The following is a 26,774-nucleotide window of genomic DNA, read 5'->3' as shown; positions in this document are numbered from 1 at the left end:
CAAACAAAAATGGTTGGGCGGGGGGAAGAAAGGATACTTTCAAATGGAACTTGCTTTTAAAGTGATGAAGACATGCACTTGGAGGGAGGTTCTCATCTGTGTTTTGAAATCCCAGATTAATGAGCATGATAAACTTATTGCTGGCACTAGCTTTACCCCAAGTGGCACTGTCTGACTCTACTCTGAGTCCTTGGTGGGTTCCCCCCAACCCTCCCCTAGCCCTCACCCTTTCCCTTTCCACTGACTTGGGACAGCCCTTGTTGACGTGCCAATCACGGGGGTAGAGGGGCAAGGGGAGAGGTCACAGTGCATGGGGTTCAAGGTCACAGTGGGCGGAGCAAGGGGGATCACAGTGCAAGTAAGTCAGGTCGTTCCCTCTGCTCAAGTCCAGCTGTCTGCCACGGCAGTGCGACCCGTGGCAGACGACCCAGGAGGCGGTGATGGCAGCAGTGGCGGCATCCTTTCTTGCCCACATTTATCTGCGCTGTTTGAAGCCTTGTGACCCATCAGGACCCAGAGGCTGTCTGATCACATTATTGGGCTGCCTGGTGTCTTCAGGCTGGGAGATCCTGGTTGGCCTGAAGGGAAGAAGATCAGAAGAAAGCCTGAAAGAGGATATAAAACATGTCCCCAAATCTCAAAACCAGCCACGCTTGTGGCTGAGGCAGAAGTCATGGTGGTTACCAGCCAACTCTGGCTCGCTGAGCCTGCTTCTTTGGCAAGCACACAGAGGGCATCTCCAAGTTGGGAGGTCCCTGTAGGCAGGTGGGGCTGGAGGTCCATGTCCGCCTCTAGCTGCTGCAGCATTCCTGCCCCCAGAGGCAGCGACAAAGAACAGCACATCTGCTATAGAACCTAATGGCACAGGCTCTTCAGAGTGTCAGGTCAGGGTCAAGAGCCCTAAGCAAGAGCTTAGCAGGGTGACACGGCACCCATGACTTCTGCCCTCTTGCTTTTTTCCAGACTACATGGTCAACGACTGACTCATATTACTATGGAAGACTAAAGGAAACAGACCTTTTCCACTCTGGAAAGAGAGGCTTAGAGGAGAGATAATGGATGTCTACCAAATGAAAGGAGCCCTGACGGCACAGTGGGTAAGAGCTTGGCTGCTAACCAGACGTCAGTGGTTCGAATCCACCAGCCGCTTCTTGGAAACCCTATGGGGCGGTTCTACTGTCTCCTATAGGATTGACTTGATGACAGAATCGACTTGATGACAACGGGTTTCTTCTGGTTCATCAAAAAAAAAAAAAAAAAAAGGGACAGAAAGAAGGTACACAGATTGGTTCTCCAAATCCCAGAATCCCAAGCCAAAGAGGCCCTTCGAAGTTAGAAAAATACTGTTTTACTACCAGGTGACAAACTTATATAATGCAATCTCTAGGACTACAGAGAAAAAAATACCAAGTCAAAAAGAATTTAGGAAATTCACAAAAACATAAGAGTGGGATATTCTAAGACCCTGAAGATAACAGTATCTGAGCACTTACTGAGCACTACTTCCATTGTGCCAGGCAGGGTTCTCAGCAGCACTCTACACTCATTTAGTCATCTGATCTCACAGCAACTTGGTGACACCGGTATTATCATTATCTCCATTTTTCAGATTAGGCAACTAAGGCAGAGGTCAAGTAGGATAGTAAGCAGCAGAGATGAACTCAAACCTTGCACATTTTGACTCCAGAGTCCAGGTCTTTAACCTGCAGAGGCAGCATGCCAGCAAATTGGGACCTCCTCAAAGCACCCTCTAGGGCTTTCGGAGCGGCCCTGGCCCCTGAGCCAATGCAGCAAGACAATTAACTAGCCCAGCCAGGCTGGGATGGGCAGCTAAAGCTGTGATGTTCCAGCCCTGACTGTGCCTGCTTCACATTCTTCTCCACGAAGACAGACTGCTCTCCTCCTCAGAAGGGAGGACTGTCTCTGGTCAGCCCTGCCAGCTACACTCACCTGTCGAGGATGGGTTTCTCCTGCTCCTCCTCGGGGCTGGCACTACCCAGGATCCGCTTCCGGGCCTCGGCGTACTCCGCCTCCCGCTGCGCTAGAGACTTGACCGGAAGGGCTGGCCTGCTGGTGGAGTTGGGGCTGCTGACCACACCGTTGCTGGTGGGCCTCTTGAGGATGCGGATCTGTGGAGGGGGCCCCGTGGGAAGGCTATCGTCCTGAATCACAATGGGCACTCTGGGAGGAGATTTGGATTTCCTGCTGACAAAGAACAAACACAGCTTCACAAATCCTGTTGCATGATGACAGAGGCCCTTCCAAGCCCCACACCCACCCTTCATCACTTTTCCTCTCCCTCCCCCTCCTAATTCTACTATTTTCTGGCCTCTGACCAGACCTATCAAACTCCCACTCCTTAACAGTTTCTCAGAAGAGCAAACATGCCACAAGCTCATGGAGTCCACAGGAACTGATCCTCAGGCCTACCCCTGGCAAAGGCGGCTAGCATGCCACCTCATTCTGGGACTTCTATCCCCACGATCATTACAGTCATGTCAATCACGGTTTGGCCCCTGTAGCAAAACATTTCATGTCCAGAATCCAATGACTTCAGTTAAGACCCGAGCTTCCCTACACAGGCCACAATGTAACAGGCTGGTGAGGTGGGAGCCCCTTAACTTGGGGTCAGCAAAGTGCTTGCTCCCAGTCAACATCTTCCACCACACATGCTCAAACCAGCCTAACACTACAAAGGTGCCTGCTACACCATGCCAGCCTGGCATGAAGACAGGATTTACCAAACTGACTCAGCCCTCTGGTGAGTGTGAGGCCTCTGCCTCCCAGACACAAGCAACGTCAGACAACTGAATCACCTTTTCAACAGAGCTCACGAGCAGAGAAATCTCCCTCGTCAGGACTCTCTGGCCTGTTTGACAGCGGCGGGGCTAGGGTAGAGGGACGATCCTAGCTAGAGACAGTGGTTGGCAATGTTCGAGAGGGAAGCACTGCCCAAAGCTGGTGATGTGTTCACCAGGAGAGGTGGAATAAAAACCCACAGTCTACCAAAACAAAGAGGAATAAATAACACAGGAAGGGAAGGAAGAAGAGCACAGAAGAAGAAAGGGATCCAGGGGGAATGACCACCCCACAAAAGCCACACAGACCCTCCTCAGAGCAGTTAACCAGCTTCTCTTCAGAAGCAAAGAGGCCTAGAGGGGACTGTTTTCACAGCCTTTGTCGTCAGACGGGGCAGGACTGGAGGAGCTCGGCTGTTGCCAGGGCGAGTTGGAACAGGTCCTGGGCAGGCCAGGGATGGCGTGGAAAAATGGACTGTAATCAGGAGTTAGGGTCATTGCTGAGATGAGCAGGTAGACAAGGAGCCAGCAAGCTGATCGAAGAGGCAGGGAGCCAGGAAAGCTGGCGGGTGAGCAGGGCATCCCAGAGTTCCCTGGGGGATGACTGTGCAGCCCATTACGCAAATCCAGACAGGCTCTATCCCCCTCCTCCCTGCTGCTTGTTCCTGTGGGAAGCCGACAGGTTACCTAAGCCCAAAGACAGACTGCTGAGGTCAACTTTCACCTGCTCTGGAAACTCACTTCCTCCACTGTCTGGGTGGGAAACAAAGCTATCCTTAAAGGTTTTTCAAGAATTTTTTTTCTTCCAGGTGTTATGGTCTCTCGTAACACCCTAAGCCACCAGGTCACAAAGAGCCCACAGAAATTATTTGTCCAACCAACTATGTCACAGAGAAAGAAACTGAGGTCCAGAGGAGGAAACAACTTGTCCCAAACTTGAAAACAATTAGGGGCTGAGCCAGGCCTAAAACCCAAGTTTTCCAACTTGTCACCAGCCCCGTTTCCATCACACCACCTCACGCAGGGGCCCACTAAGGTAGGAGTCAGGTGTAACACCCCAGACTCACACCTAAAGCCTCAAGCCACCAAGTCCTGCTCTCCCCCTCAGAGGGAAAGGTTCGCTGCCCAGAGGAGCCTGACCTGCTGACCCTGTGACCAGCTGGAGCACACCATGACTGCCCAGCTCTCAAACGGCAGAGAGCATGAGCCCTCAGACCACATAGCAGCCTTACCTCTCCTTTTGTGTGATCTTCAGTTTTTTTTCCAACCGTCTGTCTATTTCCTAGAGGAAAAAAATGTATATAAAAAGTGGAAAAAAAAAATCTCTCTCAAATAAAGCTTACATCTTTATTTTCAGAGCTAAGGACAATGTCCTCTCTCTGGCCAGGAACACGACTGTGTCTTTTGAGGTAATGATGCAGACTTTCCTTTACTGGGTGCTGGGTTTGGGGACCTGACTCCCTCTGTGGATCCGTCTCCCTTCTGTCCCCATGGCCACAGCAATCATTCTAGACCTCACTGTCCAGCTGGGTTCTTGGAAGAGCCTCCAACTAGTCTCCTGGCCTCCAATTTCCCCTTAGAAACTATCTTTCAAGAGCCACTCAAATGAGCTTTCTAAACACAAATCTAACTGTGTCACTTCCCTGCTTAATATCCTTCAACCTCTTGCAGGATCAAATCCAAGCTAATAATGGTTTTATCCACACCTTCTGTCTTTTATCTCCTGCTTCCTGTTTTGCGCTACAGCAATACTGAGCTGTTATTAGCCCCAGAATCCGGTGTGCCGTTCCACTGCCTGCAATGTCCTCCTCCCATGCAAACTCCCCTTTATCCTTCAAAACCCAGCCTGGATGTCTACCACCTCCTCAGCAAACTCCTCCCTGATCCCATAAACACAGTTAATCCCCTGTTTCTCAGACATAAGCTTTCTCTTTTATAATCCTTCATATTCACATATATCAGTTGTTTATAATTTATTTCTTTACTGTTACGGACTTGAACTCTCTGAGACCAGCACCTGACAAAAGGCCTAGAAACAAGCCTAATGTTTGACGGACTGGCTGGGCAGTCTGAGCCCTCAGGCCCTCAGCACCAGGAACACCTTGATACCTCCACACACTCAGGTGCAAGAGTCCACACACTGGACCATGGCAAGCTGTGCACAGACCAAAGACCAAACCTCTAGACTCCTTGGGTGCCCCATTGCTTTTCCTTAGAAAACGCCTCCGTTCCTCAACCATCCTCAGCGAGGACAAGACAACCTAAGCTACTGCAGAGGGGAGAAATCACATGCAAAACCATGTGTTTGTCTGGAGGAACCTTTAACAGTGGTTCTGGGGCAGGGGGTGGAGGGTGGGTGGGGAATGATTCTGCCCCCCAGAGGACTTTTTTGGCAACATCTCTAGAGACACTTTTGGTGGTTAAGACTAGTGGTGGTGGGGGTGTTTCTGGCCGGGGATGCTTCTAAACATCCTACAATGCACAGAACAGCCTCCCTAGCAGCCAAAACAAGGAATTATCTGGCCCAAAATGTCAACAGTGCTGAGGTTGAGAAATCTTGATTTACAAGATGGATGGGATTTTTCAAAGGGGACCATCATTCATAAAACATTAAGAACCTTGGTAAGTAACAAGGCTTTGAAATTCGAAATTTGCTGAGATCTGCCTCACAGCCAAGTATGACAAGTGAGTGCTGAAAACTATGTTCTATAACTGATGAGTACAGGGTTCTATAAATGTGTATTACTTCAAGTGGATATTGTTCAAATCTTCTAAATTATTACTGATTATTTTGTCTGATCTATTGACTACTGGGTCAAGTATTTGTCTTTCTGGTAAATTAAACAGTTTATTATGAAATGATCTTCTTTGCCTTAAAAATCTACTGTTTAATATTAGTAAAGCTATGCCAGCTTTCTTTTGGTTTTTATTTCCTAGAACGTTTTCCCCATCTTTTATATTCCACCTTTCTATGTCCTTACTTGTGTCTCCTGTAAACAAAACCAGATGACACACACATTCTGATTGGTGCTGAGTTGTGTTTAAATTTTTTGTTTTCATGAAAGACCCAAAATGTATTTAGGCAAAGACAGCCTATTATATTCTGAAGGTATCAGCAAGCCTGTGGGGCTGGGAAGCCCATGAACACACCTCTCATTACTGAACTTGAGAGGTTCCATCCAGGTTTCCTCTCAGGACAGCAAACTGCATCCTCTTTCTCCAGGGCTTTAGGGACGACAGGGAATCTGTATCCAGTCCCAGCAAATGTATTCGGGGTGGGAAAAAGCCCTTCAAAAGGACATTATGGCCTGTGTCTGAGTAACTGTGTCTCTGTCCTCAAACTAGAACATGACCAGCACTTTTAGCATATCATATAATATTACTGGTTTTTAAAATAATGCCTTAAATCAATATAATGCTTTCTGGCTGTCTTAACACTTCTCAACACTGATTTTCTCCTCTCACCAACCCTGTTTGATCAAGTAGCTTTTATCCCTTCCGGTCAGATGAGGGTAATGTGGCTCAGAGAGGTTAAGAAATTTGTCCAAGGTTACAAAGTAGCAAACTGCACAGGCAACGCTAGAACTAAGACCCCACCTCATGCTGTCGTACCCCATAATTGCTCAAATCCCTGGGAATATTGGTAAAAGCCACTAAATATGGATCCTCTCTCCTCCCAATTTCACACTGCTCCCTGCCACTCCAATAAGTAACACTCCCATCAAACTCTGTCACATCAGGCAGGACTGTTTTATCACACTTGGGGAGGGATTCTTCCATCACATTAGAGAATAGGATCTAAACCCAAGCGGCTTTGGTGGAAAGCTGATCCTGGCCACCCCCAGATGGTCAGCCTGGGCCCCAGCGTGCTCAGAGCTGTCCAGGCAGGAGACGGCATGCTCTGCCAGCAGCCGAGAGGACACTGCCTCTCACTCTGGAGTCTGTCCAGGTATCATGAGTCAGTCCATTTTCTCCTCAGATATGGTCTTACAATCAATCCACTCTCAGACTCATGCTCTGAAAAGCTGGACCACATTGAACTTCCCTACAGAGCACACTACAAGGAGAATGCTTGTCAGCTCCAGAGACACACTTTGTTGTTTTGTTAGGCGCCATTGAGTGGATTCCGACTCATGGTGACCCCATGTGTGCAGAGTAGAACTGGGCTACACAGAGTTTTTAAGGCTGTGATCTTTTCGGAAGCAGACCGCCAAGCTTGTCTTCCAAGGCACATCTGCGTGGGTTTGAACTGCCAATCTTTCGGCTACTAGTCAAGTGCTTAATTGTTTGCGCCACCCAGGGGCTCCTAGAAATGCACTACCCGTTGCCATTGAGCCAATTCCAACTCACAGCAACCCTACGGCTGCTAATCAAAGGGTCAATAGTTCAAATCCGCCAGGCTCTCCTTGGGAACTCTATGGGGGCAGTTCTACGCTGTCCTACAGAGTCGCTATGAGTCGAAATCAACTCGACCATGGTAGCAACCCTACAGGACAGAGAAGAACCGCCCCATACAGTTTTCAAAGCTGAAATCTTTACAGAAGCAGACTGCTGCCACATCTTCCTCCTGTGGAGTGGCTGGTGGGTTTGAACTGCTGATTTTTGGTTGGCACCTGAGTGCTTAACTGCTGCGCCACCAGGGCTCCTAGAGATACACTAAACCCAGTACCCAGTGCCGTACTAGCCCAATGGAATTAAACAGGCCTCAGAATTTTGCGAGAGGAAGCATCTAATGAGGAGCTGAAACAACAAATCTTAGCACCTAATGGCACCTCCTTTATTTTTTTTTAAAACAATGATGCAGGTTAGTCTGGTTAAGTCCCCTGTGTTGGAGGCCCAACCTCCATGGCTAGTGAAATAAAGCCCATAAGCTAATCATGACTGCAGGGAGCAAGGAAGGGTCACGAGGGCAGAAGACAGGTGTTACGACACAAGCACAGCAGGCTGGAGCTGCTAAAGAATAAAGTTTATTTTTCCGATGGCTTCTCCTGCTAGAAAGGCTTTTTTTTGCTAAGTAGCACGAAGCAGATTCCAGAAGATGATACTCTGTGCTCTGATTAGAGGGGCAGCTCCTCTTTTTGGGGTCCAAATCCTAAGCAAAGAACTGCTGCTGCCAAACACAGATATCACCCTCACCCTTAACCTGTGGGGCTGCACCTCTAGAAAAGTGAGTTGCTGGTTTTTTGTCTTCGAAAACAAAGCCAGAAGGAAAAAATGGAGGCAGAAGTCTTGGAGAACCAGTTGGGGTGGGAGAGGGGAAGAGATTCCGGACAAGGCTGGTTCTCTATGGGAGGGGTAAAGGAGAGGCCACCACCACAAGGTGAATGAAATCAGATGTCAACATCTGCAAGAAGGCAGAGCGGTCACTGGAAGCTGACGCAGCGAAGTGCTGCGTTAGCCCCGGCAGAAAGCTGGGAGACGGAGGCATGTGAGTTACTAGGGATAAAAAAAAAAAAAAGGGATAAGGTCATCTCAAATAGGATACCTCAAACTGCCTGTTACACAGTGGTATGGATTGAACTGCCGAAGCCCTAACCCCAACCTGTGAATGTGACCTTGTTTGCAAGTAGGGGTTTTCTTTTGTAAGGTGTGCCTCATAGAAGGGAAGAACAGCTACGGAGACAGAGTCAGCAGGGGGAAGATGACATGTGAAGATACACATACGAGCGGCAAAGGAACTCCAAGGACTGCCAGCAGCCTCTAGAAGCTAGGAGAAAGGCATGCCGCCCATCCTCTCTGAACCCTCAGAAGGAATCCGCACAACTATACAATGATTTGGACTTTTAGGCCCCAGAACTGTAAGACAATAAATTTCTGTTCTTTAAAGCCACCCACTGTGAGGTTTTGTTATGGCAGCCCTAGGAAACTATGACACAGAGTTACAATCTAAGAAAGGAACAAAGGAAACAAAGAGGACAGGGAGCTTCTCCAAGAAGGGAGGGCAGATAACAAAGGCAGGCTCCCTCCTGTAACTTTAACAGGTGGATGAGAAAGGAAAGAAGAAAGGTGAAAAGGGAAGAGGTGAGGAAGAAAGGAAGAAGAGAAATAAACAGGCTATTCTGAGCCTTGGTGCAAAATACAGCATCATCACAGCTGTACTTTCTCAGACTTCCTCAATTCACATAGGGGTGATGCTGGTCTGGGGGAGACTGATTCCAATTAGCCAAGCTCAGAGAAGACAGTGGTAACAAACCCGAATGCTCACTGTTAACCCTTCTGGTGCATGACTTGCTGCTCCCTAGGGCCTTCCTTTCTGGGGCAGAAGTAATAGTTCCTCCTGGTGCCTCAGTACCCCAGCCAAAGGAACAAACTGTCCTGCTCCACCACTGCATCACTCCCTCTACAATAGAATACTCTGGTCGCCAATGCAACCAAAACACAACTAAGAATCCAAGTAATCCTATATTAGACAGAGGCTAAAGAGGCACCCCGGTTCCTGGCTATGAGTCAGGAAATAACCTCTTTTTTATCAGCAACAAAGTTACTATTTCAGTGAATATTTCCCTGGACATTTTCCCAGATAATTTATCTCTATGTTAGTCTCCATTTCAGAAGATGACATTTTCTGCATTTTCTTCTTAAATGTAAGGAATAGTGACTAGTCCTAAAGCTCACCGGTGAACCAATACGTCCCACAGACTCAACTAATCTTGTCTAGCAATTCAAAATTAGTGAGGAAGACACGCACAGGATCTGAAGACCAGACAAGCACTCTGAGGATACAAGGATTTCTCCCAGAATTAGAGCCTGACGGGCCCTGATTAACACACCATTTTAGAAAAAAGCAAAAAGAAAGACTCTGAAAAAGGCTAGAAGTCAGGACTGGAACCTTCCAATCTGTTCTGGCCCCGAACTCCCATCAGAGCAGACCAATGCTCGTGTTGGGTCTCATCAGGTAGGACATTGGCACCCATGGCCCTTGGCTACTGGACTACCTCTAGAGCAAGAAGCCTGTGTTTCCCATCCCAAAAATCTCAGTGGTAACCAGCTCCTCCTGTGAGGACCCCAATAGCATTCAGGAATAAAGCAAAAAAAAAAAAAGTCTCAAGTAGAACCAATCTACATCAGCAAAATATGGTCTAAATCTATCAGGTAAAAAAGTCTCCATACCTTTAAAGTTTGTCACTTGCCATTTCGAGTCCAGACGTCCAATCCATAGAGACTCCTCCACACAACTTTTGTATCGATTTATTTATGTCATCCCTGCTTGATTTATGTCAGCAGTGTAGTAGGACATTGTCCAGTTTAGGCAGAGACTTAAACCCCGGTAGGGCTGCCCATCTCCAATGCTGCGGGTTAATCCACCTCCCTGGCTACCCCAGGGAGGGAAGCATCCGAAATCATATCACCCCAGGTTTGATTCTACAGGGTCATTGTCAGGTCCAAGAAATTAACTCCTGGGCAAACATTATCGAATAAATTAAAAAAAAAAATCAGAATTCAGAAATTGAGAGACAAGGTCTGTACGGGCATAGTGAGGCCATGAATTTGGTGGTTTGCCTTTTAATACAGATTTGGTTAGTCTGTTTGAGGGCTCCATTTCCCACAAAACATTCTCCTTCCTCTGTTACCCCGACACTAAGGGTAGACTTTCCAACTTAATTAACAGAGTCACTGTAGGGCACAAGCTATAGTTCTAAAATTCCGTCTTCAAGGAAGTCTGGGCTTTATTAGTGTGTCTCAAAGGTCATTTCCTTTGCTCCACTGTGACCAAAAAAAATCAGAGACAAGTATTTACACAGAACCTACTAAAAAGCAGAAAATGTGCTAGATGTCAGAGACCCAGTAAGGCAACCCCTGCTAAAGAGGACAGCCCAGCCAGCTGGGAGAAGACAGATAAACAAATCACAGTAGCCATACTAGTTGTATGAGCAGTGTTATGGAAAGAAAAATGGAGTGATTGATCCTGCCATGGGAAGTCAGGAAAAGCTGCAGTGACTTAAAGAGTTTTCATGGAGAAGAGAAGAAGGGGCATTTAAAAGGTTGGGGGGTCTGACTGAGACTCGAAGGTCTCCGGAGGTCATGGTCCCCAGACCTTCTGTTAGCCGAAAACAGGAACCGTTTCCAAAGCCAACTCTTCAGACAGGGCTTGGACTGAACTATAGGATAGAAAATGATATTGGTGAGGAGTGAGCTTCTTGGATCAAATAGACACATGAGACTACGTGGGCAGCTCTTGTCTGGAGGGGAGATGAGAAGGCAGAGGGGGTCAGAAGCTGGCCAAAAAAAAAAAAAAAACACACACAGAAATAAAGTGTAGAGAGAAGGAGTGTGCTGTCTTATTAGGGGGAGAGCAACTAGGAGTATATAGCAAGGTGTATATAAATTTTTGTATGAGAGACTGACTTGATTTTTAAACTTTCACTTAAAGCACAACAAAAATTAAAAAAAAAAAAAAGAGTACCTCATGTGTAATAATAGCAGGCAGCTGGGAAGCCAATTGGTGCAGTCAGAGTGCACATTTTAGAAAGCAGTTCTTTACCATTCAACAAGTGGTAATTGGGCACAGAAACATAAACTGTCAAACTCTATTTAAAAATATATATATTTTATAATAAAAATCGGGCAGTCCTTTGTTCCTTTTTGTAACACATTTATCTTACCATAAATATCAAACAGATATTCTGATCTTAGTAAGATATTGTCAACTAAAGTTAATGTAAGAACTTTAATGTAATAGTTCTTGAACTTGACACCTGGCAGATCAGAAAAGTGATTACCTGATTACATTTTCTCAGTTTCAAACTGCAGAAAACTTCTGTCAAGATTGTAAGAACAATAGATAATATCAATGCTCTCTTTGATTGCAAAATGTTCTAGAACTAAGACTGTTTCTCAAAAGTGTTGGAAAACACAGCTTAAGACTGGGGATATGTTGCATTTGCATACATTTGCCACCCTTTTATTAATAGTACACTGGGTATTCTTCTAACGACTAAAATATAGCCAACATGTAAGTTTCTATTGTAAAGGAATTTATTTGTCATATTTTAACGTATAAGTAGAGGTGTTGAGATAATTTTGTAATTTGGTTAAATTATCATACAAATTTTGACTTCAGTAAAAGATTTTTCAGACTGAAAAAAAAAAAAAGTTGGGGAACCCGTCAGCCAAAAATTAGATAGGCCTAGAAGGACCCCCGAGGTCACAGTCCCCAGACCTTCTGTTAGCCCAAGACAGGAACCATTCCCAAAGCCAACACTTCAGACAGGGATTGGACTGGACTATGGGATAGAAAACGATACTGGTGAAGAGTGAGCTTCTTGGATCAAGCAGACACATGAGACTCTGTTGGCATCTCCTGTCTGAAGGAGAGATGAGAGGGCAGAGGGGGTCAGAAGCTGGCTGAACGGACACAAAAATAGAGAGTTGAGGGAAGGAGTGTGCTGTCTCATTAGAGGGAGAGCAATTAGGAGTATATAGCAAGGTGTATATAAATTTTTGTACGAGAGACTGATTCGATTTGTAAACTTTCACTTATAAAAAAATATATAGCACAATAAAAATTAAAAAAAAAATTAGACAGGCCTATTTTTTTTTTTTTTTTATAAAACAATGACACATTGCGGGGCTGACAGCCAATGTTACAAAACAATATGTGTATTAATTGTTTAATGAGTAACTAACTTGCTTCATAAGCTTTCACCTAGAATGCGCGCGCATGCGCGCACACACACAAACACAAAAAACAAAAGACTGATTACAAAACAAAAAAACCCAATGCCATCTCATAGAGACCCTACAGGACAGAGAACTGCCCCAAAGAGGTTCCAAGGAGCACCTGGTGGATTCGAACTACAGACCTTGTGGTTAGCACCTGTAGCACTAACCACTACACCACCAGGGTTTCCAATACAGACCTCTTTAAAGTTCTAAAAAGCAAAGATATCACTCTGATGACTAAGGTGTGCCTCACCCACACCACAGCCTTTTCAATCGCCTCATATGTATGTGAAAGCTGGACAATGAAAACAGAAGACAAAAAGAATTGATGCATGTGAATTGTGGTGCTGATGAAGAATACTGTAGATATCAGATAAACGAACAAATCAGTCTCCTTGTTGCTGGGTGCCGTTGTCGTTGTTAGGTGCCATGTACTCATAGCGATCCTGTGCACGACAGAACGAAACACTGCCCGGTGCTGCGCCATCCTTACAATTGTTGTTAAGCTTGAGTTCATTGTTGAAGCCACTGTGTCCATCCACCTCGTTGAGGGTCATCCTCTTTTCCGCTGACCCTGTACTCTGCCAAGCATGATGCCCTTCTCCAGGGACTGATCCAAAGTATGTAAGACACAGTCTCACCATCCTTGCCTCTAAGGTTCATTCTGGCCGCACTTCTTCCAAGACAGATTTGTCTGTTCTTTTGGCAGTCCATGGTATATTCAATATTCTTCGCCAACACCACAATTCAAAGGCGTCAACTCTTCTTCGGTCTTCCTTATTCACTGTCCAGCTTTCACATACATAGTCTTAGGAGTAATAAAACTGGAATGGCTCCTTAGAAGCAAGGATGGCAAGACTTCATCTTGCTTACTTTGGACACATCATCAGGAAAAACCAATTGCTAGAAAAGGATTTATCACGTTTGGTAAAGTAGAGGGTCAGGAAAAATGAAGAAAAACCCTCAATGAGATGGACTCATACGACAGCCACATAATGGGCTCAAACATCAAAAATCGTGAAGGTGGTGCAGGACCAGGCAGTTTTGTTCTGTTATAATAAGGCCGCATGAGTTGGAGCCAACCACTAACAACAACAATGAGGTAAGCAGGTAAACAGGACAAATATAATTAGAATAATACACCCCCATTTTACAGATGAGTAAGTGGAATGGTTAAGTCACACAAATACAGGCCTTTTTCAGTTTTGCCATTTACTAACTGAAACTTGAGATGAGTTACTTAACTTCTCTGTCCCTTAGTTTCCTCATGCTGTCTCCTGTCTCACAGGGTGCCTATGGGAATTAGAGGCGGGCTACCAAAAGCCTCCAGAATGAAACCAGGTCCTCTGACTCCAAATCTCTCATAGTTTCCCACCTGGTCACGGCTGCCCCCTCACAATTTTCCTATAACTCTAAGAATCTATGCAGCAGTAGCCAAACCCCACAATGAGCAGTGCAGCCATTCCCTTCTCATCATTCCTAACAAATCTGATCCTTGTAATGCTTACAGGCAAGGTACTGTGCCAGGGACTTAGCACACAAAGAGGAAAATGCCCTCCTGATGCTACCTGGGAGACAGACTAATATGCATAGAATTAAAGACAATATAGTGCTAAGACAGAGCTAATCACACAGCCATGAGAACAACAGGGACACCTAAGGCACTGAGAATCTCAGGACTTCCCCAAAAAAGAACTGGGTCTTAAAATTGTTAGTAGGAGCTACATTTTATAGTTATAAAAATTTAAATCTGCAAAGAGTAAGTTCCATAAAGCAGGCTTATCTGACTCATTACTATATCCCCAGTGCAGGGCCAACATCTCAGAGAAGTAATGCTTAATTAATATTCGTTGAACACATGAATGGTTATTCTTAAGGTCACCAACTTCACACCTGGGCTCAGAAAGAGAAGTTCTTAATTACGTAAAATAAAATTCATGGTAAATTTGTTTTTAAAGATTGTATATTAAAGGAATCTTTAATTGAGATTAATTTTTCCTGTGACTTTACCTATTGCTTTTAACGATTTAAGAAACTTTAAGAGGGTATTAAATTAACACTTATTGGGAATTAAAAATAAATAAAAAGTTGGGGAAAAAGAGGACAAAAACATGGAGACAGGGAAAGGAGAAGGAAAAAAGAAAAGGAAACCAAAATAAGATACTACCTAATCTAGGTCTGGAAAGCCATTTGAGATCAATTGGTCCCAATCCACCTGGAGCAAAGGAGAATGAAGAACACCAAAGACACACGGAAAATATTAGCCCAAGAGACAAAAAGGGCCACAAAAACCAGACTCCATCAGCCCAAGACCAGAAGAACTAGATGGTGCCCAGCTACTACCACTGACCATCCTGACGAGGAACACAACAGAGAGTCCCTGATGGAGCAGAAGAGTGGGGTGCAGAACTCAAATTCCAGTAAAAAGACCAGACTTAATGGTCTGAGACTGGAAGAACCCTGGGAGACATGGCCCCCGGATTCTCTGTTAACCCAGAACTAAAACCATTCCCAAAACCAACTCTTCAGACAAAGATTTGACTGGACTATAAGACACAAAATGATACTCACAAAGAATGTGCTTCTTAATTCAAGTAGGTACATGAGGCTAAATGGGCAGCTCCTGTCCGGAGGTGAGATGAGAAGGCAGAAAGGGACAGGAGCTGGTTGAATGGATAGGGAAATAAAGAGTGAAAACGAAGAGTGTGCTGACACATTAAAGAGAGAGCAACTAGGGTCATATAACAATGCGTGTATAAATTTTTTTTATGAGAAACTAACTTTAGTTGTAAACTTTCACTTAAGGCACAATTTACAAAAAAAAAGAAAAAGGAGGAAAAAAAAAAATCAAATCTGAATTTGAAGAAACCAGGAAGGGCTTTGGGGTGGTATGCTATAAAGACCAAATAATATTTAGTTGCTTTACCTCCTTTCTTTTCAAGGTTCACTACATCTTTCAGGATTTCTATGCGCCTGCCCAGGAAGAAGGAATCCTTTAGGCATGCCCTCCTTTGCACTAGCTCTAACTGTGCCGCCCAGTTCAGTGGTCACTGCCATATGTGGCTAGTGAGCATTGACACGTGGGTGGTCCGAACTGAGACATGCTTAAGTGTTAAATGCACAGCGTACTTCCCAGACAGTTCAAAAAAGAGTATACATTATCTTATTAACATATTTTTCATACTGGCTACATGTTGAAGCGATACTATTTTGGACACAGTGGGTTAAATAAAATATATTAGAATTAATTTTACTTGCTTCTTTGTACTTTTTTAAATGTGGCTTCTAGAAAATTTTACATTACATTTGTGGCTTGTGTTACACTTCTGCTGGACAACACTGCTTTAGAGTCTAACCTTAAAATAAGATGCACCCCTGCTGTACATTTCATCTTTCAGCAACTAGCAACTGAGCCACTTAAGGACCTAAGGGGCGTGTTGTTTATGTGCGAAACCTACTCTGGTGGGCTCTGCCACGTTGGCACAGCAGCAACTAGCACTTACCAAGTGTCTGATGTTAGTTTCAGGCCCTGCTCCAAGCTGTATTCACCACCTTACTTTAATCCGGTTCTCTAAGTCCCACCACCCAGCTGAACGGTTGTTACCAAAATTGCCAATGAATTCCACCATTGCCAAGTTCAATGATAAATTCCACATCCTTATTTCACTCAGCCTCTCAGCAGCAACTGACCCAGCTCAATGCTCCTTCCTTAAAGGCTTTTCCTCACTCGGCCTCCCATACGCCACTCTCCTGGTTCCTCTCCTACCTCCCTGGTAACGCCTCCTCACATTCAGTATTTGACTTCTCCTACAAATAGGACCGGTTCCTCTTGTTCTCCTGACCTCTTGAGGGTGGAGGACCCCACAGCTTGGTCCTCTTCTGTATCTACTTGGCCTTCTTAAGTGATCTCGTCTAGTTCCACAGCTTTATAAACACTGATATACAACTACCACTGGACATTCTCACTTAGATTTCGATCTTTCAAGTCCAAATCCAAACTCTTGATTTCACCCACTCAAGTCTGCTCCTCCAGCATTTCTCCTATCCATCCATCTCAGGGACTGCAGCTCCAGAGGATCAGGCTAAAGACCTCGAGTCATCTCTGATGCCTCTTTCACACCCTACATGGGCACATCTTGCTGCTTCTACTTTTTTTTTAAACATATCTTGAATCTTCTTGTCACCCTGGTCCAAATCACCAAAAGCCCTCGGCTGCACAGTTGCAATGACTTCCTAATCAGTCTCCATGCTTCCACCCTGCCGTTTATTTTCCACATAGAAGTCAGAGTAAGCCTTTTAAAAACCAAAGTATCCTTTGCTCAACACCCTCCCATAGCTCCCTATTTCAAGGTGACATACGCCATGGCCTACTAGTCTGGCTCCTTGCTACCTCTGACCTCATCTCCTCCTACCACTCTCCCCTCACCCACACCCACCGTGTTGGCCCCCACTGTCCGCAGACAAAACAAGCACGCTCCAGCCTCAGAGCCACGCGGTAGCTGCTCTCTTGGCCTGGACAGCACTCTCACCAGTTTCTGCACTGCTTGCTCCCTCACATCCTTAGGTCTCCCTGCCCATCTTCATTTGAGACACCTTCTCTGACCTGGGAAACCCTGGTGGCATAGTGGGTAAGTGCTATGGCTGCTAACCAAAGGGTCAGCAGTTCAAATCCACCAGGCACTCCTTGGAAACTCTATGGGGCAGTTCTACTCTGTCCTGTAGGGTCACTATGAGTCGGAATCAACTCAGTGGCAGTGGGTGGGTTGGGTCTCTGACCTGACCTTTTTTTTGTAAAATGGCATCCCTGCTACGGTCACTTTCTATGTCCTTTAATCTGCTTTATTGTTTTTCATAGTGTGTTTGTTAAAGCATTATTTATTACTTACTGCCCATCTTTCCTCACTAGAAAGCTATACGAGAGTAGAAACTTCATCCACCGCAATTGTCCAAAATGCCTAAAATAGTGTCCCACACATGAATTAAAGAACAATCCCATGAGACAGGGTTTTACGGATTCAGCCCCATTTTACAAAAGAAAAACTGGTTCAGAGAGATTATATAACCTGACTGCAGTCCATGGCTAGAGTAGTGAGTGGTGCCAGAATTTGAACTCAGGTCTATCTGGTCCAAAGGCACCACACTATCCACATTCAAAATAAAAGCTAAGGCTGTCTTAGGTATTTTTCTGAGGCAGCAACAGCATTTTCCAAGTACCTGACACAGGTCTGTTAAGATCCTCCCTCTAAGGCCTCTAATCCTCACCACAATCCATGGGATGTGTCAGCCTTGCTGGATGCTCAGAGGTTAAGTGATTTGCCCAAGGCCATACAACCAGTAAGGGACAGAACTGAATCCTAAACCTGAAAGGGAGGCAAACAGGTTCAGGACAGTAGTAGATGGATGGCAGCCAGAAGCAGGAATTAATAAAGTTGAATAAAAGCTGAAAGGTAACATCACCTGTCCACCTCTGTGCCCACAGGCCAGGTTGGTGCAAGCCCAGATTTCCTAAGTAGCAGACCACAACAAATTCCAAAGTCCCGATCTTAAAGCTATGAAGAAGTACCCAAAAGGAAGTAATTCTTCAGCAGAGATGTATCACAGGCTGGAGGACCTCAGAAACTCTGTAAATTGCCATCTTGAGATAGTGTCTTATTTTGCATTTAAAAGGCCTCCATGGAGAGGGAATCAATACAATGCGGCCTTTTACCTACAAGGAGTGGAATAGGCAGGGGTGGTGTAAAATTGGTGAGCCCTACTCTCAGAAAAAAACAAAGGGTAGAATCTCATGGAGTTCCTACTTCCTCCCTATTACTGCTTCTCCCTTTCATTTTTCCATACAACACTAAGGAATACAGCTCTTAGAAGGAACAGTACATCTGCCTTCAGGGCCAACAAGAAAGAGATCCCCTAGGCAGTCTTGGGAAGCTGGAGCACTAACTGGACAGAAAGCACACTGTCAGTGGCTGGACAGCCAAGGAACAATGCCTCACACTAAGAACAACAGCACTCTGCGTCCAACCCGCACAAGGCTCAAAAGACCAAAGGCAACAATAACGACATGCTTTTTCCCTCCTCCCAAAATAACATCCGCCTTTAAATCGTGCTTTACGAAGTGCTTTACTTACTCTCACCACCAGGCAAGGACGATTTTATTAGTCCGATTTTACAACTGAGGAAAATGAAGCTGAGAGAGGGGTAAGTAGCAATGTGCCCCGAAATGAGACCTGGCATGTGAACCCATCTTCTGATTTCTACTGCCATCGACGGAGAAAAAGGAGCCATGAATTGGCAGAGGCAACCTATCTGTTCTTTTATAATGCTGACAGCAAGGCTCTGTCTAGAGAGCATCAGGCACACTGACATTGGGAGGATGAAACAAACTCACCAGATTTTATTCCAACACCCAAGGGCGCTCTCACCAAATGCTAGTCAGAATGTGGACACTCAGCAGAGGCAGCAAACACAATGCCTCCAGAGCCAAACTCATAATGTAAATGGCAAAAGCAGGCAGGAGGAACTTAATAGGAACATGGGGGCTGGGCCATGCTGTGTGCTGCAGTATGCAGCTACAGCTATAAACCAAAAAAACCAATCACTCATAGCGATCCTATAGAACAGAGTAGAACTGCCTCCACAGGGTTTCCAAGGCTATAATCTTTACAGAAGCAGACTGCCACATCTTTCTCCCAAGGAGCAGCTGGTGGGTTCGAACAGCCGACCTTTCAGTTAGCAGCCAAGCACTTAACCACTGTACCACCAGGGCTCCTTACAGGAATCCTAAACTAGCAGAGAAGGGCAGTGGTGGTTCACTGGTGGAATTCACACCTTTCTGTGGGAGACCTGGGTTCGATTCCCGGCCAAGGCGCCTCATGTGCAGCCACCACCTGTCCCTCAGTGGAGGCTTGTATGTTGCTGTGATGCTGAACAGGTTTCAGCAGAGCTCCCAGAGTAAGACAAACTATGACTTCCAAAATCAGTCAATGAAAACCCTATGGAACATTACGGCCTGATCCCGTTGTGCATGGAATCACCATGAGGCAGGGGCTGACTCAATGGCAGCTAACAAGATAGCAGAGTTGTTAAATCTTCTCAAGAGATGCTGAGCAAAAATAACTTATACTATCTCTTAACATTTAATCTGATGTTAAAAAGTTATTTCCCACTTATGATCAAGATAGTTCCCTAGGTAGCACATGCAGTTTGCAATCGGCTGCTAACCTAAAGGTTAGCAGTTCAAACCTATCCATCACAACACATGGGGCCACCATAAAAACTCAAACCCACCAACGTCAAGTCAATTCTGAATCATAGCAACCCTAGAGAACAGAGTAGAACTGCCCCATCTAGTTTCCAAAGAGTGTCTCATGGATTTGAACTGCTGACCTTTTGGTTAGTAGCTGTAGCACTTAACCACTACCCCACCTGGGCTGCCAAATGAAACCTGACTCAGGGGTCACCATGAGTCAGAATTAACTTGACAGCAACTGTTTTATGATGAAGATTTCAACCAGCGTCTCATTTGTAGTTACTGTTCTTAATATTACAACTGACGGGAGCATTAGCTTTTTGGTTCTTGAGCACTGAGTTCAAGTTTTTCAGAGACACACAATTTATTAGCTCATCATCTAGCAACTAAGCATCCTAAAGCACTTAACTAGTTAAGTCTCTGGTGAGAAGTAAATGTAAACGAACTTTTAGGAGAAGGTACAGGACTCCCAACAGCCTGGGCTGGGATCAACCCTGTGATTTCCTCTCTTGGACACCAGGGATGATAGTAAGTACACTTCATGCCGTCAATGAAGACTGAACAGGAAAATGAATATAAAAACGCACTCTGCCTGATGTGTAGTAAGCACTCAATATACTATCTCATAAGTTTTTTTTTTTTAAGTTCACCTAAAAAGGGTCTGCCAGATGGGGGAACTGGCAGCTCAAAGTCCATCCACAGGGGAGATGTGCAACTAGGCAGGAGAAACAGAACTGACAGCTGGAGGGTCATGAAAGCCAGAGTCCAAGAACTGCAAATTTGGCTCTTAAGGTCTATGAAGAGTGGTGACAGTCCTGACCTTCCCAGACTCCAGGCATAATTATGTCCTTCTGTACAATCTTATCTAAAACTGTACGTATTGACCATTCCTTTCAGAAAGGCCTGACTGCTGTTTCCTGTGCGTTTTATGCAGCCAAGAGTTGCGGGTGTGGGGTGTGGATGACTCACTGTGAGGAACTGAAGTGTATCCCGATCAGGGGTTAAGATTCTTTATCTGCAGATCACTGTGGGGATCTGTTGCTGATGTCTGTGGGGGCTGGTTTTAACCTCAATCTTCCCATCAACATCCTGCATAGACCCAGATGTCGAGAATGCTTGGCAGAGGCTAACAGAGTTAAAACACTTGGGAAGAGAAATCTCCATGGTTACCACTTTAAAAAACCATTTCTTTCTGTACTTTGGCCACAGACTTAAGTAGCTAAGCTCAACTTCTCCTAGGAAACCAACAAGCCAGTGGTGGTCCTGACAGGAAAAAAATTCTATTCACAGAAGCAAGAAAGAACACACTACACCTTGTGGAGGCTCTCTATCTGATATAGCCAGAAACTGGTGCTAACTGTGGGGGGCCTACCGCAGTGCAGAGGTGAAAGCTGGAAGGAAGGGGCTGGCCCAAGAACATGTTCGCGTCTTCAGATCTAGACAACAGTGACTTTTCTCTCAGCAGGTTTTACCAAAAGCTTTAGAAAGATATACTGTGTTCCCTCGTGGTAGAGACGAAAAAAGCAAGAAAGGCCTGTGACTGCCTGAAACTTCCAGCCCATGGCAACCATGGCAGCTCTCTCAAACACCCGGAGCACGTTGGGAACAGGCCCCCCAAGCCGCCTCAATGAAGAGTTGAGAAGCTACTAGTGAAAAGCTCATTATCCTCCTTCCTTTGAAACCACAGTGAAACAGGTGGCTTTCCAGAGCCCCAGGGGCAGACTAAACAGCACAATCATGTCTAAACTGGCCAATATCTTTATAGAAAACCCCCTCTGAGGATGTTGCAGTCGCTAGGGCTCAGCCTTCCCAAAAGGACCAGAAGTAGCTGAGAGGCGGCTGCTTCAGGCATGGTACACCTGGATTTGTGCTTTCTGATACCACAAATCTTAAACTGCCTTTTTTCCTGTAAGAACAGACGTGAGGAGATCAGCACGGGTAGCCCACTACCCACAGCTGACTTGCACACATTTCAAAATGACAGCAGCTACAGGATGCACCAAAGGCACCCCAAGTGAGGTAGCAGCCACGCTTCAGGGAGAATGGCCTCATCTCTTAAAAAAAAAAAAGAGCAAATCAAGGTTCTTAACTCCTAAATTAAACTCCAACTATGTCACTCTGTGGAGGGTGCCTTAAAGCTCTCCAATGCTTTCAGGACAAAGTCCAAACTCCCCAGTACCGAGTACCACAAGGCCCTTCTCCATCAGGCCCTGCATAGCTCTCTGGACTCATTTCTTTCCACTCAGCCCTGCCAACTCTTTACCCTCCAGCCAGAAGAAATACTTGTAACTCTCCCAACACTGCCACACTCTTCTCTCACTGCCTCCTTGTCTTTGTGTGCGCTTTGGCCCTACACCCTACCTGCACCTCCCAGACTTATCACTGCTTAATTCAACTGGTCCTTCAAATCTTAATTAAGGCATCACCTCCTCTGATTCCAGCCACGATTCCCTGTTTATGCCTCTTCCACAGAAATCACTGGCTTACCTGTTTGTGCCTTAGTACCTGGTACATAGTAGGCACTCAATATTTACTCATGCCTTCCTCCATACATATACACCACCCAGCATGCTGAAATGTTGAGATCAGGGCTTTCAATCTTTCCTGCAGGTTTGAACCCCTGCTGGATATTTGCATTTCTAACAAGCTCCCAGGCAATACTAATGCTGCTGGTTAGGGACCAATTCTGAGAACCACTAGTAAAGCTTGTTGTGAGGTGTCATAGAGTCTGTTCTGACTCACAGCGACCCTATGTACAGCAGAACAAAACACTGAGCCATCCTCACAATCATTGTTATGCTTAAGCCCCTTGTTGCAGCCACTGTATCAATCCATCTCACTGAGGGTCTTCCTCTTTTTCAGTGACCCTCTACTTTGCCAAGCATGATGTCCTTCTCCAGGGACTGATCCCTCCTGACAACATGTCCAAAGTACCTGAGACATAGTCTCATTATCCTTGCTTCTAAGGAGCATTCTGGTTTAACAGCAGAGCAGTGGCTCTCAAAATTTATTATACATAAGAACCACCTGGGCATCTTGTTAAGATGTAGATTCTGATTCAGTGTATCTTTGGTGGAAATTCAAATTGTCAGCAGGGGTTCAAACAAGGAACAAATCAGTTTGAAGCCCTGGTTTAGATGCTTGGCTCAACGGAGGTAGAAAGTAAACACAAAATTGAATTCTTAGCCCGGAAGTCCAGTTATCCTTTTTTATCCTTCTAACATACTTAAGATGCATATTCTTCCCGTTAGCTACATGACTTGCCCTTGAGAAAAAGAAGAAAAAGCAATGGAAACATTTGAGATATAAGCCCAAAGCAAACATATTAAAAATGCCCAACACCCAAGTCTTCCACAGGGCCCTAAGTAAGAAGGCAGCAAAATGCCAGAGAAGGAGCTCAGTTTCCCCACTTACTACCTGTGTGACTTGAGCAAGAGAGGTTACTCTCTAAAACCTCAGTTTCCTTATCTGTAAGGGAGAGAGGTTGCCAATGCTTTATATAACTACCAGTTCACTTCCAACACTCGGCTACTAACTGAAAGGTCGGTGGTTTGAACCCACCCAGCAGCTCCATGGGAGAAAAGGCCTGGTGATCTGCTTCAGCGTAAAGATTAAAAAAAAAAAAAATCCTATGGGGCAATTCTACTCTGTCCTATAGAGTGGCTATCAGTCAAAATCGGCACACAACCACCACCACCACTGCCATTTATATATCATCTGCCTTCCTCTAGACTGGTTAGCTCCTTACCAACAAGATGGACTAAGCCTTTTTTTTTTTTCTTTTTCATCTAAACAACTAGTGAATATAAACTGGCTTCAAATCATCAGAAATTGAGCTAAGTGTTGATCTGGTTTTTCTCTGAAGCACAAAGATATCTTCCAATTACAAAATGGTCTACTTGTTCCCTGAGGTTTGCTTAAGACTAAGAATACAGTTTAGTTAGGATCAACATTAACTCAATTTTACATTTTTATTTCTTCCAAAGGCAGTATAGTCTAAGAGAGGCATTTTCTTGGTGAAACCTAAGTTACATTCCTTAACTGTCCTCTGACTGGGGAAGTCACCCCTTGGGAGAAAAGAGGTAAAGGAACAAGTTTGTAGTAGGTTAAGTGTTCACCATACTAGCTAAAATCAAGTAACAGCCTATTTACAGAATACCTGAGGTGCTTCTCAAAGTCAATCTTTCCTTAAATGACACAATACAACTTGGTACTGAGTATTCTGAAGCTATATGGGAAACGACTTTAGACGTACTGACATAAGAAATTCTAGCATGATGCTATTTTGTGTGTGGTATCGGAGGGCAGGATCACCAAAAGCCTCTACTTTCAAGAACTGGAGCTGTTTCTGGATTATTTGGAGTTCACGTAGTTCAATTGGTCAATGCTTATTTGCTGGTCTTCTCTCCACCAAGTTTTCCTGTTCTTGCTTTGCCATTCAACACTCATTACCATATGCCTGCTGGGAGACAGCTGTAAACCAAAGCTAAGACTTTCTACATACACAACTGGCTACATCTGAGAGATGTATATAGTCACTTGGCTTTCCAGTGCTGTGGACAGAGTGCTTCATTCCTTCCCTGACTCCCTTCCTTCAAAAGTGCACATTTACAAGAAGATTCTCTGTGAAATTCGACAAGGGGATCAAATTCAAGACAGTCCTTAAATATAAGCCCAAAGCAAACATATTAGACATGTCCAAGACCCAAGTCTTCCACAGGACCCTAAGTAAGCAGACAGCAAAATCCTAGAGAAAGAATCCAGATTTGGGTCAAATCCCAGCTTCCTCACTTACTATCTGTGTGGCTTGAGCAAGAGAGGTTACTCCCTAAACCTCAGTTTCCTTATCTATAAAAGGAGGATAATGCCCTCACAAGTTATTTCTAGAATTTAATTAAAGACGTAGAAGTGAACTTGAATTTTGGCAGTACTACTCATGCGGTCAATAAGGCAAAGAATGGGTTCCATCTCTGCACCTGGCACTTTTAAAGGATTCTACTAAATACTGGACAAGCATTCCAAACCCCAAACCCATTGCCATCGAGTCAATTCCGACCCATAGCGACCCTATAGGACAGAGGAGAACTGCCCCCGTAGAGTTTCTAAGAAGCAGAGCAGCTGGTGGATTCGAACTGCCAACCTTTTAGTTAGAAGCCGTAGCTCTTAACCACTACCCCACCAGGGTTTTGGGACAAGCATTAGAAAGACCTAAATTAAATCTTAAACATCTGGAATTTATTCAGCTGTAAAATGGAAGCCTGGACTACCTATCTCTAAGCAAATTTACTCAAAATAATCTAATTCCTGATTTCTACTGCACACAACTTATATTTTCTTCACTAGCATGAGAAACTTATGGTCCCTTAGAAGCAAATAAGGAAAAGCCAAGATATCCAAGAAACTTATAATTTGAATCACATTCAAATTGTAGGCCAAGCTTTTTTTGCAGGAGGTGGTGGCATGAGGGGTGTCTGGCTGATTCATCCATAATAGTGGTAGGCAATAATGGATTCTGCCTCAAATTCTGCATTCTATGGTACCTAGTCACTGCTAAGCACAATGCCTATCCCACACGAGACACTCAAAAATGTTTGTTGAATGAATACCTAGCTCACACCTGTTGCTCCCCATAAAATCGTTACATCACTTATTACTCAAACCAAACCCAAGAAAGACGGTCACTACAGAACTGTACTAAATACCCTCCAAAGGAATGAATCTTTCAAATTCTCAATTACGCTAAGTGGAAAAACATAAATACCATAAGAGAAATGCTGAGCCAGCGGAAAAAAAACTTCGAAGCCAAGTTTCAACATTCCGGTAGAGATACACCCATTGCTGCTGACAAGCACCCTCAAAGGCGCTAGGGGAAGAAAAATCCAGCTCCTGTTCTAACCTGGCACTTGGCTCTCCACGCCCTAGTCCCCAGACATAAACCCTTAATGCGGATGCAGCCACCTGCTAGCCAGCACTGCACAAATAGGAACACGAGGAGATCATAGAGGCATCTCTCTATTTTCACCAGGGTCACAGTAGAACCACAAACTCTGAAAAGACCAAATTAACCACGAACCTAATGGAACTGGCTGTTCCTGCTCAGGATAAGCTATTTTCCCAGGTATCTGAAAACAAACAAAAACTCCAAAAACAAGCGGAACAGTCCATTTCCCCCCTTCCCTCCCAGAAATGCGGGTATTTTACATATCGTACCCCTCCCCCTTTGATCCTGGCGGGCGCACTACGAGACGCTCCCCGGGGGCTCAGAGCGTTGGGTGCGTCCCCGGGGACAGGGGCTCCTGGGGCTGAGCTTTCGGTTGCCAGTGGGTTTCAGAGTAAAACTGAAAGAAAAACTCCCAGACTCCCCAACGCGGCGGAGGGCGCAAAGCGGTGGGGGGATTTTAGCTGAGAGTTGAGTGGCCCAAAACGGATTCAACATCCCCTCCTGCCTCCAGCTGCCTCCTCCTGCTCCTCCCCGGAGCCGGACACGCCGCCCAGGTCCGCGCAAACCCCCACAACCCCCCGCACACATGGTGTGTCCCTCCTTAACAGAGCACAAGAACTTTAAGATGGTGCCTCGGGCGGGGGGGCCCGACAGAAAGGAAGGGTAAAAGGAGCCAGGGACGAACGAGGCGACGCGGGGGCCAGGAAAAGAGGGTCTGAGTGGCGGGTGGAGCGCCCAGAGTGACGCGCACATGGGGGGGGGGCGTGGAGGGAGGCGCACCGGGCAAAGGTGAAGGAAGAAATGGAACGCGGCCCCTTTAAGAGGCCTTCACGGCACTCAGGGACCGGGGACCTCTCCTCCACCCCGGGCCCGGCGTGTGGGGCCCTTCCTCGGGGTCGGCCATCTCCAGACCCGCTCCCCAGAGGCTTCCCTCACGCCAGGTTCCGCCCGGCCCTGCCCCGGGGCGGCGGCTTCTCCTTACCCCGCTGTCTGCCGCCTCCTCCCAGCTCTCAGCGACCTCCTCATCTTCCATCTTACTCGCCACTTTCCCTCCTCCCCCACCGCCTCCCCGCGCCTGCGCCCTGAAGCGAGCCTCCGTCGCGGGCGCGGGCACGCAAGGCTTTAC

At 45.6% G+C, this 26,774-nt stretch overlaps 1 protein-coding gene across 1 annotated transcript; it reads right to left on the bottom strand.

The window, feature by feature from the left end:
- Window positions 1–316: 316 nt before the first annotated feature.
- On the bottom strand, window positions 317–26,774 carry SZRD1 (SUZ RNA binding domain containing 1). The gene is made up of 4 exons (XM_010593077.3): window positions 26,631–26,774; window positions 4,031–4,080; window positions 1,951–2,202; window positions 317–578 (listed from the first exon to the last, which is right to left on the bottom strand). The coding sequence occupies exons 1-4, from the start codon at window positions 26,679–26,681 to the stop codon at window positions 476–478; spliced, it is 456 nt and encodes a 151-aa protein (XP_010591379.1). The 5' UTR covers window positions 26,682–26,774; the 3' UTR covers window positions 317–475.

The sequence above is a fragment of the Loxodonta africana genome, chromosome 3, assembly GCF_030014295.1.
Source record: "Loxodonta africana isolate mLoxAfr1 chromosome 3, mLoxAfr1.hap2, whole genome shotgun sequence".
NCBI lineage: Eukaryota > Metazoa > Chordata > Mammalia > Proboscidea > Elephantidae > Loxodonta > Loxodonta africana.
The sequence above is the reverse complement of the archived record's forward strand: the minus strand, read 5'-3'. Positions and strand labels throughout refer to the sequence as shown.